The following is a 15,922-nucleotide window of genomic DNA, read 5'->3' on the forward strand; positions in this document are numbered from 1 at the left end:
GCTTCCCAGTTTTCCACAGGCTTATGGCCACTGTGAGAACTTTCACAATAACTCCTCAGGGTATAAAAACAAAGCACCTGGTGGCAGGCTAAAGGTGGTGGAAACCATCATGGTGGTATGCAAGCTGGACCTGCAAAGGCTGGCTATTTCATAGACCAAAGCAGAGGAGAATTACATGCAATTCTCAATGGCAAGGAGGACAGAGGAGTGTCTCTCCCAGCAGACAATTTTTATACAGGCAGCTTTACTAAAATTCTTGCCATGTTTTAGTACTTGACATATAAGTATATGCTTCTCACTGCCACCCTTTAGGAGCAAGTTTCCTCCTCCGATGGTCTGAAGGGTGTTGAAGAGGGACCTGGGTGCACCCCTGGATCCAGCTAAATTGGGTAAAATCTGGACCATTGACCACAGTCTCTCATAACAAGAGTTTTCCTAGACTCCTGGATTCATAGCCCAGTTAGACTGGCCTATACACACTGGGCTGAGCAGCCACTTGATGTTGGAAGGCTGCCCTGAAAAAGGTACTTACCGGCACCTATTGTGGGAATGTGGTCTAGTTTGTCCCAAGAAACCAAAGTGTTGAGAGACACTTGTTCTATATTAGGCAGGAGGTTGATAAAAGATCCCAAATCATGTCTGCAAAAGTAATGAAGATTAAAATAATCCTAGGTTTTCTCAAAGACAAACTTGGATGGGTGTTTTTTTCAGGGTGGGGGAAGCCTATGCAAAATCATGCACATTCAGGAGGATCTATTTTCTTTGTTGTTGTTTAGTCGTGTCCAACTCTTCGTCACCCCATGGACCAGAGCACGCCAGGCACTCCTGTCTTCCACTGCCTCCCGCAGTTTGGTCAAACTCGTGCTGGTAGCTTCAAGAACACTGTCCAACCACCTCGTCCTCTGCCGTCCCCTTCTCCTTGTGCCCTCAATCTTTCCCAAGTACAGTACATTTTCATTGTACTGTATTTTAACTCCTTGGTAAAAAACAAAGCACCTGTATGTGTGCGTTTTCTCCCCGTCCTTTGGGGAGAGGGAAGGGAGATTCGGGGAAAGGGGGAGAGAAGTAACCAGAGATGATGCCTAACATTCTAAACAAGCCCATGGGCTGGTAAGGGTTGGCAGCCCTTATTCCAGAAGCATGTTGGCAAAAGCCTGTGTCAAAAATTAATCTGAGCATCCTCATTCCACACATCAGACAACAGTTAATTGTAGGTGGCCAACATGAACTTTTGCAGAAATCAAAACATAATTCTGCTCTGCAATCTCAGGACTATCACTCAGGGTCTCCCACTACTTCCTATTCCTCTTACATTTGACCTTAAAGATCACCGCTCTCTGAAGAAGAGCAACAGGCTAAGTTTCCATCCTTTGTGAACTAAGCAGCTCTTCTGAGAGTGTTCTGAGACAGTGGCCAGATCAGTCAATAAGTCAGAGTAGGGAAAAAGATATAATTTACACCTGAGAAGATTGCAGCACAGCTTCTTACCTGGCTTCCTGTGTTTCATTCAAGTGGGTAATATGCAGAACCAAACTGAGTTTACACTCTGGTATTACAATAACCATAGGGGAAAAAAAGGAGAAAAAGAACACCCAACTGTGTTAGATTGCCATGCAAGTCAATAAACATGAGTGTATAAAACGCTCTGACCAAGGTTACTTTTATTTTTATTTTATTATTAATGATTGATTTGGTCATGCCCCTCACGGGTGACAAAAAAACATTCCCTAATCTAACTAAAACCCTTGGTTGTTTTAGAAACATGATTTCCCCACCCCCACTTTACTTGTTGTATCTGGTTGCCTGCTCTAGAATGGAGTTCAGAGAGTAAAGATCACAAACTGAGGCGCAAGGGCACAAAAGAGGCACCTTTCTCTGTTTTACTGTCGTTTACAATGGCAGCAAGGTTCCCATTACAAGATGTTGGGCCACTGGGTCTAGATACAAGGTTTTTTGCTTCATTTTCTTTAAAAAATATTGCCACAAAGTTAACCACTATGGGGCTAAGCAATTCTTTTTTCCTGCTCACCCCCCCCCCCCCGCTATAAAACTAATGGAAGCAGGTGAAATCACTTTGGAGAGGGGAGGGGGGGTCACCTTTTTTGTTTTCATAGTTGGAAAAACAAAATCATGTTATCGATCAAAGCACTATGGACATTGGTTTTTGCATCCTTAGAATAGATAAAGAGAGCTATAAAAGCATCTTTGGAGCAGTTTCACCAAACAGTGATGGTTCGTTTTGGGTTGTTTCTTGAGGGGAAAACTCCACACTGACCCATATTCTTTCTCCAGAACTATTGCTACAAGGGATGAGTAATTAAGTCACAACAATCTTCCTAGCCTTGTTACTGGGAACAAACCTATTTCTATCTATGCCTTGGAACAGCATGGTGTGGGGAGAGAAGACACGACCAATATAAGAATAGCTGAAACAAATGATTTTTGCAATTTACTTAACAGGCCTCATCTGATTGGGGGCAGGCATTGGCTGCATCCTCATTACACCAAGCTCAATTTAACCAAGCTGCTAACTTTCATGGCACACAGAGGCACAAATGAAATCTAACAGGTTTGGAAGTTTGTGTTCCAGAAGCAAGGTTGGTTCCCCACCACCACCTACTGGGCCACCTGCTTTCTGCCCCCTGCAGAGACTGTAGATATCTGGGTGTCTGGAAAGAGAATTGTTTCATCCCTGGATACAAAGGTTTCTGTCACGAAGAGGGTAGTATTGGTGAACTACCAAACTTGGGTCATTTGCTACCTTGTCACCCTATTTGGTAAAACTACTTTGTACATAAAGCACTTTCCTCAGACTGGGCGAAGAAGTCTCCTGCAGAGGCAGGAGGTCTATCAAAGCAAAGGAAAATTGACAGTTACACTGATCCAGCCACTGCAATAATGTTTATGCGTCTATGTCATTTCATGCAAGTGATATCCATCCTTCAGCGCTGTCTTGCAGCTCAAGAAGCAGTGACTACTAATTACACTACTTAAAAAAAAAACAGAAGAAAGAATGCTCAGAGCTATAAAATGAGGTGAAGGTTTATTGAAATCCAGTCACTTGTAAAACCAGCCAACTGCTTTTGCTTTGATCTCACCCCACCAACTAGATGAAAGCCCACACCTATTTCCTACCTACGGCTAGCAAAGCTGAAGACCTCCAGAGAGATCTCTGTTCATGACTCAAGCTTCCTTCACAGTGTCTTTTGAATCCAGTACCACTTCTATTCTTATTGCGACAGACTGAAGCCACTTCACACACCTTTTTTAGGTGTACATATAAAAACGACTTTTTGAATACACCTAAGATATAAAAAGGACAAATGTGATAAATACATGGGTCGTGTGGGTAGACATGCCAGAGAACAGGGAAACAGTCGTGTTCTCTTCTATGTATACAAGTGGGGGGAAACATTTGTTTGCTGCTACATAATTACAAGAAGCAGCACTGAGGCAGGGGAAGTGAAAGGTCGCTTAGGCTGCCGTCCATAAAACCAATTAAGGTGGATGTACGTAGATTTAACGTTTAATCCCATTGACTTCAAGCGGGAATCTCAGAGCTAAAAGACACTCACCAGCAACTGAGTCCATCAAGCAATTACCCGCCTAATTCCCGAGATTGCTGCCTTTGGAAACGTGAGTAAAACAAGTCACATTCCACACATTTCAAATTTTAATACAAAGAACTGTGAAAGTCAGCCATTTGTTTCAAAAGTCAGTCAAGGACTGTCTACCATTGTTATAAAGACATTTGAGGTAGGGGAAGGGAAAAGAGGGGAATAAATCAAGCTTGATTTGAAGCCACGGTCTATATGGCCAAGCTTCCACAGGTTACAAAGATGCACATTATGTGGGCAGCTGGAGAAATCTGTAACACTCTCTATGCATAGACACTGTACACAGCATTCACTGACATGATTAAGTTGTAGCGTTTTATCACCACCTCCTTAAATTACTAATGCACCAGAATAAAATTCCTTTGGAGTTTTTAACCACCTGAACAACTTCTATCATCTTCCACAATGGTAGTGCACAGCTTTCAGACAAATGCACACTTTTTTTGGTGGGGGGGGGGGAGAAAGTTGGAATTGGCTATTTGACTCCTGGCTCCACAAAATGAGGCCAAAATGGGAGAGGAGAAAGAGAGGAGGGTCAAACTGAAGGTTGATGACAGCATCCCCAAATAAGATGGGACACAGAGGGGTGGGATGGGCAAGAAGAACCTGAAAATATGCAGGGTATATATTTTTGCACACACTTTTACACACATCTAGCTATAGTACATGTAAAAATATATGCTATACATACACCCACCCTCACCGAGGTGCTTTTTAAAGACACCCTCTGAATGCGTGCATGTGTGAATGGGTACGTGTGTGTGTGTGTTTGTACGAGTTAAATATACAGATCCTACTAAGTGTATATGTGCATATGTACACATACATACAGGTGGGCAGGCAAACTGCCAAGTCTCCATCAGCTACCTCCTCTTTGATTTTCTGTACAAAAGCCATTGTCCTCCACTGGAGAATATTACACGCCCCTTTGATACAAGTCCCTCTCCCCACACCCTTGTGTAGCAGCTGCTTTCTTATACACAGATCTTTGCACACACAAAAAAATACACATAAAAATGGCAGGGAGGGGGGATTGCAGGAAAGAGAACAGAAGTGTGTGTGTGTGTGGGGGGTAACCTATGAATCCATGCTGTATTTCTGACCGAGCACCCTGTGCGGGAAATCTTTCTGTTGCAGCACCATTCAAGGGAGTGTGCACAGGCCACAACAACTATCTTATTGCACTTGTTTTGCTTCCAGGCTGTGTTAACATCCCACTCCATTTACACCCCACAGATCTCACCCTCGCTTTACATAATTAAACCAAAGCCCCACTGCCACCCACCCCACCCTGGGCCACCTATTCCCAACCCACCTCTAAGGGAAAACAATACATAATAAAATCAAAAGGCTGCTCGCTAGCAGAGTGCAACAACAGCACACACTGAACAGGGTGTTTTCTTCTGGAGCTCTGTGGAAGAGTTTACTTCTAACACAGTAAACGACACCATGCAGAAAAAGGATGACAAAGAAAGGGAAGCTAAGAACTATAGAACAGGAGAAAAACTAGGAGCAGGAGTAGAACGAGAGCAGAGAGGGGGGGGGGAAGAAAGACTTTGTGGAGGGGAAGACAGAAAGAATACAGTGAGGAGAAAAAAGCGCAGCATGGCAAGTGCCCAAGGCTTTGTTTCAATTTTTGTCCATTTCATGTAAACAAGCTAATAATTCTCCTTAGATAGAACAAGTAAAAAGGTTGCAGTTCCAAGTCTGAAGGGCTGTGTTTCCAAGAGTCTGTTCCACCACACCACAGCCAGTGTGAAACAGGGTGGGGGAGAGAGAAAAACCCAAACCACAGAACCAGGAAGGGATTCTCCTTCAAAATTTTCATTACTTAAAGCTGGAGAGGGGGAAAAAAGAAGAAGAGAGAGACAGACAGAGAGATAGCCAAATTGGGAGCCCTTTGTACGATTGGCTCTGTGTCTCTAGACCAAATAAATCGCACTAAATTTAGTGAACCTTATTTTTCCTTTTTAATGGCATGAAAAAGAGTGTGTTTTCTTCCTCTTCCCCTTGCTCAAAGACGGGTCTGTGCCTCGGGAACGTAGATTTCAATGCTGTCCGCGCTCTCGGTGGCAGAGTTCTGCCGGACTGAGGCAGCGCGCTTGGCTGCCATGAGGCGCTTGCGGGCTTCCTGGCGCTGTTTATCCACCAAGTCAGAGGCCTTGTCCCGGTTCAGCTGGGATTTAGGTTTGGCTGGCTTCTTTGGCACAGGAGGGGGCGGCTTCTTCTCTTCCTTCAGGGAAAAAAGAACAGCAAAACGTTAAAAGGAACTGTAGGCAGATCTGTTCTCTTCCTCAACAGTTTTGTCTGCAATCAAAGTTTTGCACCAAAAATTTAGGCTGTTATTCAGCACATAGGCTTTGGTTTATTTTTGTTTTTAACAAATGCAGGTAAGTAATGTGAACCCATTCAGTATTGGTATTAGAACCACCGAAATTCACAAAGCAAGGTTCCCTTGACTCACAACTGTGAGAAAATACATTTGGGGCTTAAACAGACTATTTGCAGTAAAGTAGCATCAATTTACATCATTCAGTAGTGCTACAATTATGCCTTGTGCACCCTATAGGAGCACAGATCAGAACTGAGATGGGAAACATGGGGAGGGAGATTTGGACAGGAGGATCTGACTTTTAATCTAGCATTTTTACACCAATTTTCTTATACCATTTCAGAATGGTGTAAACACTTTCTATTTTTTCCCCTTGTCAGGTCTAAAACTGCAGTTGGACTCCTGCAGTCTGTGCTTTTAACAGTAAACAGGGAATATATCAAAACTTTCTACAACCACCTCTAAATTTTGCAAGATGCCTGAGGACCCCAATATATGCAACATTATTATTATTTGTATTTGGTCTCATTTTTGTAAACTGCCTTGGAAGCATGTGCAGTGTGTGTGTGTGTGTGTGTGTGTGTGTGTGTGTGTTTTGAAAATCAAATAATAAATAAAACAAAAACTGATCAGGCACATTTACTGGAAGCAAATCCCATTGGTTAGAGCAGCAGGTTTAACTTCCAAGAAAACTCTTAGGATTATACTGTAAGTTAAGCTACCTAGCACAGACTAGAGACATTACATTGCCAAGCCACTTTTCTTTTCTTTTCAAATGCTCCACCTGAACTTGTGCTGCCAAGCATGGTTTCTTTATAATGCTCCATGCTCACCTTCTTCTCCGGTGGCTCCGTTAACTGCCAGCCATTAGCCTTTAGGTGGTACAGCTCATCAAATTTCATGCTGATGTCTTCGATGGACAATTGTAAGAGATCCCAAAAACCAGCAAGGTCTTGTGCTGTGGGCCTGGGGTTGGAATTGGGGTTCTGACAGAAAGAGAATGTGAATGAAAAACCACAGCGTTGCAACTTCTACTGTACACTTAACACAGCAATTTAGAGTTAATGTTGAAGATGAGACCTGAAGGTCATTTTTAAGTTCACATAGAAACATCTGAATCTCCTGGCTGAATCTCTTGGCTGCATTCAGGCCCGAAACTTATCTTCTCTCTCCCCCCGCCCCTCCGCTGCACTGCAACATTGGAAACTCTTAATTGCATACTGCAGATCCGTATGCTTTTCAAGTACAATTTAACATAATTTGTTTCCCCTGGTTTACTTAGTCAAATCTGTGGCTGCCTCAATCACAGCAATGTCCTCACATATCCTCTTTGATCTACATTACCATATGGTTTTAAGTTTTTTAAAAAAATCCCATTCAACACTATGGTTGTATATGGATTGGTACTGCGGAAGAGACAACTCATCCAGGGGTCTCTCTGGGATGGGAACATGGCTGAGTTAAAAAAACTGCACTGAGGTACTTGGCAGAAGAGAACTGTAGCACACTGCCACATTTTTTACTTCCTAGGCAAAAGCCTAATAAGTGACCAAATACTCCTCCCGCTTAGACACAGTTTATAGCAATTACAGAGATTTCCACACTCACCAAGTTTTGGTCACAGAGGCCACGGAATTGCTGGAACTTCTGTGACATTAGTAATTGTGCACTGCCCACTGCACTGAGGACTTTGCCTAAGACTGAATTAGAAAGGTATATTTTAGAAGATGAAGTGCTTTGAAAAACAGAACATATAAGGATATTTGAGGTGAGAGTGGCTCCCTTTGTCCTTCAGATTTATCTTCCTTTCCCTTCAGTAACCAAAGTGTTGTTCATTCAGAACCATTAATGACAAGCCATTAGGAATGACTCATGGCTCCTTTGTGAGGGCATGTTTTGTTAGCCCTTGTTCTACTGCCAACAGCAATACCCTGTACAGCAGCCACCATCAGGAATGGCAGACAGCCATACTGCTGCCAGTTTCTTTGTTTGTAATACAGTGCTAGTGAAGTCTAGCAGCGATAGCGAGAAGCCTTATTTAATATTCTCCCAAAGGCCCCTCCATAGCATTTGAGGGCACAACATCATCAAAGATCTCTGAGCGCAACTTACCCTCATCACAGATTTGTGAGCGACAGCTTTCTATTTGCTGGCCTATCTCCACCCAACACTGACTTCATTTAAGTTTTACCAGGTTCTGGTTGTTGTTTTTTTAAGTCACACTATGAAAACGTGGAGTTTTTGAATACATCCCTGATGTGTTCCAAAAAAATGACGCTGAAGTCCTCTGTCTACCCACTCTGCAGCCACATTTAAAGGTCTCAAGAGACCACTCTTATTCAGGCTCCATTTACACTTTAATTTCCCTCAGAATAGGGAATGGAGTGACATAGCTAAACGTGATCTCAAGGAAAATTAGATAGCAGATTTTCTCCAAAGTATCACTGAAAACAACAAACACAACACACCTGAAGAAAGTACGGATTGTTGCCACTGTCTCTACAATATTGAAGAAAAAAAGAATTTGAACAGGGCTCTCCACTTCCTTTCTCTACAAGATCCCCACCAAAAAAATACGAATTGTTCCTTTCAATAAGTTGCTATTTGGCCCAGCCTCACACTCATTCATGAACTGTGCCAGGAAAAAGATTTCACCATTTCAGACTGAAATCTCGTTTACCACCAGAGTCGGTTTATTATCAACACCAACCTTCTTCAGAGAGATTATTCTCTTTGGTCTCTTGGTCCATCTGACGACACCATCCTTCTAACCTTTCAGTCTCCGCCTGCAGCAGCTTCTGAAACCAATACCCGTCCCTTCGGCAAGCTCCTGGCTGTGTTGGTTCTGATGGAGTGTTGGTGGATGTTTCAAGCCAGGGGTCCGGAGGAGGAAGAGAGGAAGGCTCTAGGGCTGGGTCATTGCTATCTCCATAGGAGAGGTTTCTCTTGATCTGGGAGGGCATGGCTGTTTGCCTCGTACTGGCATCAAGGCTGTTGGAGTTGTTGCATGGGGGGCAATCAGCAAGGCTTCTCTCAGGTGATTTACAGGTAGAGTTGTTCGGTTCTTGTGAATCAGAATCTGTATCCTGCTTGGTGGACATGTTGTGAGAGTGGCTGTTGCTACAAAGAGAAGAAGGGAAAGAGAGAGAATCAGAGGAAGCAGCCCTTGGGAAGGGCGGATTCGATACTTGGCACACAGACACAACAATCGGCATCTGTTCGGGGCACCTGCAGCTGAATTGCGTTTCCTTGCCCCATTCCTCTCTGCACACAGACACACACGCACACATGCAGACAGACAAAATTATAAGGTTGCCTGCTCACTGCAATAGGCCATCCAAACAAAAAGACTGGCACACATCTATAATTACATTTTCAGTTCTATTTTTATTTTATTTTTTTATTTCAGGTTTCCAATGATTCACCTACATTACTAAGCCAACACGTTACTACTGAGAGAGGTTCTGCAACCCATCGATGCTCAGTGATTTGAGGCAGGAAAAAAGAAAGAGGGAACTAAACTATAAAATGGGAAACTGCAGCTGGACGAGGTTTTTTTTCAAAAAAGCCTGCGTCTTCCACTTACCGCCACTCGTCCTCTACCTGTACCCCGATGGACTGGAATTTGGTGGCTGATGGAGGGGGCTCCTCTTTTGCCACTGGCTGAAGGCAGTCAACCTTATTAACAAAAAGATACAAACAAAAAAAACAAAAACACAAAAACTTGCTGCTAGAATTCACATTTGAAGGAAGGAGGCATGCATGCACGCAAACACACACACATGCACTGGTCATGCAGACACCACACATCAAAAGGCAGCACATTTTCTTTTCTTCCTTTTTAGCCGTGGAGATGGGGAGAGGGAGGGGGAGGGAAACGAGGCTGCTGGCACCATAAACCAGGCCAATGCCATCCTATCTAAAGCTAATTTCAAGGCTGTTGCCATTCGTAGTAGATTTTTGTTTAGTCAGGGATTTTTAACTGAATAGCTTATGCATTGTTACAGTATGTGAAATTTTAAACTGCTTTTATGTTTACCTTTGGAATATAAAATTCTTATACTTTCTTGGTGAGATGATCCTAGAGGGAACTTTGGAAGCACTGGGATTGGGCGAAACAGAACTCTGAATAGGAATATTGGCTTTATTACACAGTTATTTGTTTATTCATACCCTGGCTTCTTCCCTGATGGGACTCAAGGCAGTTTATGGATAAAAACAAGAACCACTAATGTTCTTGTATAGACACCAGGTGAACTTGCTATTAGGAAGAAGGCACAAAGATGCCATATTTATCCTATCCTGCTGCATATTATTTAGACTGTTTTAAGTGGCCGGAGTATAAGTTGGTATAAAGGAAAGGTTTTAATATTTTCATATTATACTTACAGTTGCTCTTAAAAGGACATTTTAAAGATGGCATTTCTCTGTAATTCTCCCATCTATTCACCAAGTATTTGGGAATAGGATGGGAAAAAACAAACAACCCAGAGGAAACCCAAGTTATTGCTTGCATAAGGAAGAATCAGGGTCAAGGTAGTACTCAGAACTGATGTAGACCTCAGCAATGCAACAATTTATAGCTCCCTTTAAAGACTTTTGGTGAAGGCAAAGTGACTGCATCAAACTCCCAGCAGGCAAAGCAATGCAAATAAAGTGTGAACAAGATAGTATAGCACAGACTGGTGTTGTGCCTTGTAGGCGGAGCTAACTTCCTAGCTTCAAAGACGCCAGCAGCTTTAGCCAATATGGATTTGCATAACCGTTGGCTAGCTAAACCCAACACAGTTTTCCTTTAGTGCTTATATTTGTGCCAGTGCACTTGTAGGAGCACAATACTGTATTCCCATGTGTACTGTAATAGGCAGAGGGTGGGACAGAGAGGAAAGGACAGTTGGTACAGCATGTCTCAGAGGGATGTGACTGATGCAGGATAGAGGAAGTACACAGTTTCAAGCTTCCAATGTGAAATGTGAGGAAAAGGTGTGGGTAACTAATAATAATGGTGGAGTGTTTTATAGAGTGTGGGAAAGAATCAGCTTTGCTAGCACCCTGTTTTAAAGAGCTATGCAAGTGCTTCTGCAGTTGTGATTCAGCAATTGTACTATTACCTAAGCTATTTAAATTATTCTTTAAAAAGCAAAATACTGTAAGTGTTAACATAAAATGGAGTGGGGACATAGGACAGTTCTATTATGTCACAGGCATTATCCAATGGGTGCCTGTGATACCAGTATCTTCACAACCAACATCTCAGTATCCTCACAACAGAAGCACTAACTTGTCTTTCTGCTGCTAGATTTGGTGAGATTTCATCGATTTGTGGAGTTGGAAGGGCCCCTGTGGATCATCTAGCCCAACCCTCTGCAGTGCAGCAATATGCACCTGTCCCGTACAGGGACTGAACCTGTGTTTTCATTCACTGTTGTTTCATGCTTGTGTTTTAATATTTGCTTTTTAAATTTTAATACTATTGTTAACCTGCTTTTGAAGGCTCCTTTTAGGTGGATGAAGCAGGGTACAAATTATCTCATAAATAAACAAGCCTGGAGGTAATGTGCCTGGATCCTTTGCAACAAGTGAACAACTGTATGCTTTCTCTGCTTTAAGAAGCATCTACTCTATGGAAAACAATATTTTAAAAAGAAGAATACTCTTTCCTCCTGTAATGAGACATGCACAAACTGTGTTTTCAGCCTCTGATTATAACGTTTCCATTTACCCCGAACATTTCTAGCATGTCGCTGGCCACTTTGTAATTCTGCCAGATCTGTTTTATTTGTATTTTTTTTGCTGTGTAAGATTTCATATTTGTATCTTGTTGTACACTGCTATAGTTTTTTTAATGAAGCAGTTGATAAATATGCTGAATAAATAAGTAAGTTGGGTAACCTAGAAATACTCATATTTCAAAGACCAACACACAAAAGATTTTGTGCAGTAAGGAACATGTATTTGTTGTATCTGTTCCTGCTAACAACAATTGGATTTGCACTCATGTACTTTCTTACTTGGGTGAGCACAAGTCTTTGGATCAGCATGGGAAGCAACTGCAAAGCTTCCAGTAAGGAAGGAACACATAGCTGTTCTGGAAATCTAACAGCAGAAGGCAGAACATTACTTATTTTTTAAATGTTCCCCAAAGTAGCTTTCTTTTCTGGATCATGTACAGCAATGCATGCATTCCTGACTATATTTTAACAATGCCATTAGATTCCCTGTGAATTAACAGGAAATCCAGGAACCAAAGAATCATTATTTGACAGAAAGTCAATGAACATGTATGTTTAAGTATGCCACTTCCACAATATTTGAACTTGCATGTGTTTTTGCAGAATTCTGCAGTGTGAACATCTGCCATGTAAAAGTCGAAATCTTACTAACAGCCAAGGTTTACTACACTGTGTGTGGCATACAGGAACTTGATTCTTCTTAATAAGCTAAACTTCTCTTGATTTAGAACTGAGTCGATTCAATTGCACAATGCACGTCTTAGGATAGGGCTGAACCCTGTGATTCTTTAGTATGTCTGCCCTGTAAACACCTCTCTCTTATGGGCTTCAACAAGTGGACTTGTGGTGCTATCAATACGTGGGGGTTATCAAAGAAGAATTTTCCTATAGGCCTGTTCACTATATATGCCTTAATTAATTTCTTCTCAAGTGCCCCTGGACTTTTTATAAAGTCAAAGTTCAGCAGAGGCACACCAAGCGGGCACAGATGCCAGAGCAGTGAAACAAGTATGCACATGTAAAAATGGTTACATTAAGAACATCTTCTAATGCTAATGAGAACAAACAATTCCATACTTGTATTCCTATAGATGACAGCTTCCTTTTGGGGATATTCTCCACCTTTGGCTCCTCACTTGTCAGGGTCCCCTTGTCGCTCTTCAAGGTTGCATTTTTCTGGGGTAACTCAGGAGGCTCCCTGGCTGGAGGCACAATGCTTCCTCTTGTCACGCTGGGTGGTCTGGTGCTGTCTAAGCTATCCGAGGAATTGCTCAGTCCCGACTGGCTGTTGACCTCGCTCTTGTGGTCCTGGTTGTCCAGGTAGTTGTCTTGTGCCGATTCGGTGCTGCTCTGCACGGTGACAGAGATGAACGGCTTTGAGGTGGTCCGAGGTGGGACTGGTGGCGGTGTCTTTTTATAGCCCACTAGGCATGCCGAACCTGCGACAGCGGCAGCGAGAAAGTGTGGAGGGAGAGAAGGGAAGCAGAAGATGGAAGAGAAAGCAGCAAAAACCCAGTGAGTTGAGAGGAAAGGCAAATTGGTAACAATGTTCAGAGAAGCTAACAAGCATAGATGCAGAATAGGCCAGTCTATGCACGGAGCAGCCCAAAGCACATTAATAGCCAGCACTACTCTGCTGTGAAATTCAAGAGGGACACCATAACACAGACTGGAAGATAATGAAAAAAGTGAGGAAGAACCCTCCAAAGAGCTATAAAGCAAGCCACACTTGAAAGGGGCTACACAGTAGTGGGGTGGAAGCCTGCAATTTTGCTTTATATATAAGGTCCTGATAAAACCACCTCTTGGTGTTTGAACCCATCAGTGGAAAGTTTCAGTATCTTGACCAACCTGGTACTTGGACCTAGAAAATGAGAAATGCCACAGAAAGATGCTGTGAGACACCAGCCATGCTCACTTTTGTTGAAAAACAATATTTTTGAGAAATAAAGCTCCAGGCTTACTAATAGCCACTCATATTCTGGAGCTAGAACGACGGGGCATTCCACAACTTTCTTGATGTGGAACCTAAACTTAATATAATAAACTCGCTATATAATTTCAGTAAACAACAAAGCATTTGGTAGCAGCTTAAAGACAAAAGAGCCTAATAGTGTGAGTGGAATGACTTCCATTTACTCAATGGGACTTTCCTCCCTCTGCTCCCCCCCCTGCATGCCCCATGCCCTCATCAAATCTGCTCGAGGGTTGAGGGAACCTCTAAAATAGATTTAGTGGGCACATGGGTGAAGAGAGGGGGTGAACCTTCCATTGTGCAAGGAGAAACCCTTTCAGTGATGGAAAGCTCACCACAGAGCTACAATTAATGCAACTCGAAGCCATTTTGATGAGGCCCAAGCTTTTGTGGGCTTGAGTCAACTTTGTCAGGTTCCAGCTTTCTTTAGCAGTAACTACAGAATCTCTGGTATATACATATGATGAAGTGGATTATAGTTCTTGAAAGCTTATACTTTAATAATATTCCTAGTTTGAAGATGCCACAATAATTCATTTTTTTCTATAAAAAAGCAGCTTCTGACAGAAAGCGATCTCACAAATAAGATGGACTTAAAAACAAACAAACAAACAAACAATGCCACCAACACATCCATATTCGGCTATCTGTCATTTTTCTGGCAACAGCTATTTTCAGAAAACAGCATTTCAAAAGTTGGTACCATCTATTTCGATTAATTATTTCCAGGCATTCTTGGTTGCCTCCAGTCTTGGCCAACATTCAAAAGCTTGCTGGCAGCTGGCCAAGGTTATTTGAATTTGTGTGTGAAGATGTTAAAAAAATGGTTTAATCTTTAAATAGCAGCGACTTCATATTAGACAAGTCAGCACAGGAATGCAGAACTAGTATGTATGTACCACACACCTTTTTAAAACAACAACAAAAACCATAACCCAAGTTATATTTGCATGGTTCTTATTTCTTGAAGTGTTTTACTGTAGCAGAGAACAAACTGGCAGTAGAACTTGACTTTAAGTCTAAAAGACTCATTTGTTGCAAAGTGTGACAAGCACAATGCTGCAGAGAAAGAAATGGGCTTTATATCTGGAGCCAAGAGCATCAGTCAGCTTATTGAGGAACATTTGTTTACTTGGGCAAGAACTCAGCCACTCACAATCCAGGAAGACAGACACAGTTATGTGTGGTGCTCAGTGCAATGAATGAACAAATAAGGAACCATAATTGTTTCAAAACAATTGCTGACCTGAATTATTCTGTTCCACCCAGTATCACAAACCCTTTGAGTTTGTAATGGTGGGTCACCAATATATTAAAAAGTAGAATACCTGGGATTTAAACTAATCTAGTCCCATGGTGGAAGTAGGATAAAATCAATACATGCTCGACTATTCCAGCATTACTGGATGATTAATTATGATACCAGTTGAGTTCACTAGGTAGTTTCTACACTCTCATCCTTTATAAAGGAGGACAGATACATGTTGCAAATGGGGGGAAAGAGGAATAATTCAAAAAGAGCAATCCAAATAATCATAGGAATGGATTAAGAGTTTACTCTTAAGCAGTTACCATTACACACAAAATGCAAACCAAGAAAGCACAAACTACTCATTTCTTCTGTTTAGTATGTGGCATGATAACATGCACATCTTGCAAAGGCTAATTTACTGATATCTGCTAACAGCGGTTTGATCACATGTAGATGACTTTGTAAAATTCCTCACTCCTAAAGGATATTGCAGTTTGATAATGAACTCTATCTTGCATTACACTTGAGACACAAGAATTTCAAGACATTCTGTCTCCACATGTGTTGTGCATAGTTTACAAAGCCATCCTAAAATGTTGTCAACACCACTATTTTACAAAGGACCTCTCCCCAAAAAGCCACACCGAAAGGAAACAAACTATCTAGTTTAAAGACAATCGTAGATACAAGAACAAACACGGCTATGAAATAAACTCTAATACATTTGGGTTAGTTATATGGTACTTCAAAAGGTGAAAATGTAAAATTCAGGATGTATGACATTCCAGAATAATTTCTCAGGGACCACATTGGCTGCAAAATAACTTTTTTCTTGGGTTCATATCAAAATCTGACATATTCAAGAAGGATGTGAGTTTTAGGGCTGGACTTCCAACTTAATTCTACAAAATGGTCCAAGCATGATTGAATTGGCAAAAGTCTATTTAACAAGTTAAATGTAGCCCTTGGGCATATTCAGATTTAACAATGTGAAACCCATTGATCTAAATATAT

At 41.8% G+C, this 15,922-nt stretch overlaps 1 protein-coding gene across 18 annotated transcripts in view; it reads right to left on the reverse strand.

The window, feature by feature from the left end:
- Positions 1-1,655: 1,655 nt before the first annotated feature.
- Positions 1,656-15,922, reverse strand: part of DLGAP4 (DLG associated protein 4) — a 53,260-nt gene continuing 38,993 nt past the window's right edge. For 6 of the 18 annotated variants that reach the window (XM_035124323.3, XM_088674530.1, XM_088674532.1 and 3 more), the window contains exons 2-7: positions 12,759-13,120; positions 9,536-9,627; positions 8,660-9,069; positions 7,558-7,649; positions 6,783-6,935; positions 1,656-5,850 (exon numbers count right to left, since the gene is read on the reverse strand). In XM_035124323.3, the coding sequence (XP_034980214.1) occupies positions 5,632-5,850; positions 6,783-6,935; positions 7,558-7,649; positions 8,660-9,069; positions 9,536-9,627; positions 12,759-13,120 (1,328 nt within the window). In that variant the 3' untranslated portion in view covers positions 1,656-5,631. Of the gene's footprint in view, positions 5,851-6,782; positions 6,936-7,557; positions 7,650-8,659; positions 9,070-9,535; positions 9,628-12,758; positions 13,121-13,483; positions 13,546-15,922 lie in introns of all 18 variants that reach the window. The other 12 variants (XM_035124326.3, XM_088674543.1, XM_088674546.1 and 9 more) reach the window with 4 other exon arrangements.

The sequence above is a fragment of the Zootoca vivipara genome, chromosome 7 (assembly GCF_965207765.1).
Source record: "Zootoca vivipara chromosome 7, rZooViv2.hap1.1, whole genome shotgun sequence".
In the NCBI taxonomy this organism is placed as follows: domain Eukaryota; kingdom Metazoa; phylum Chordata; class Lepidosauria; order Squamata; family Lacertidae; genus Zootoca; species Zootoca vivipara.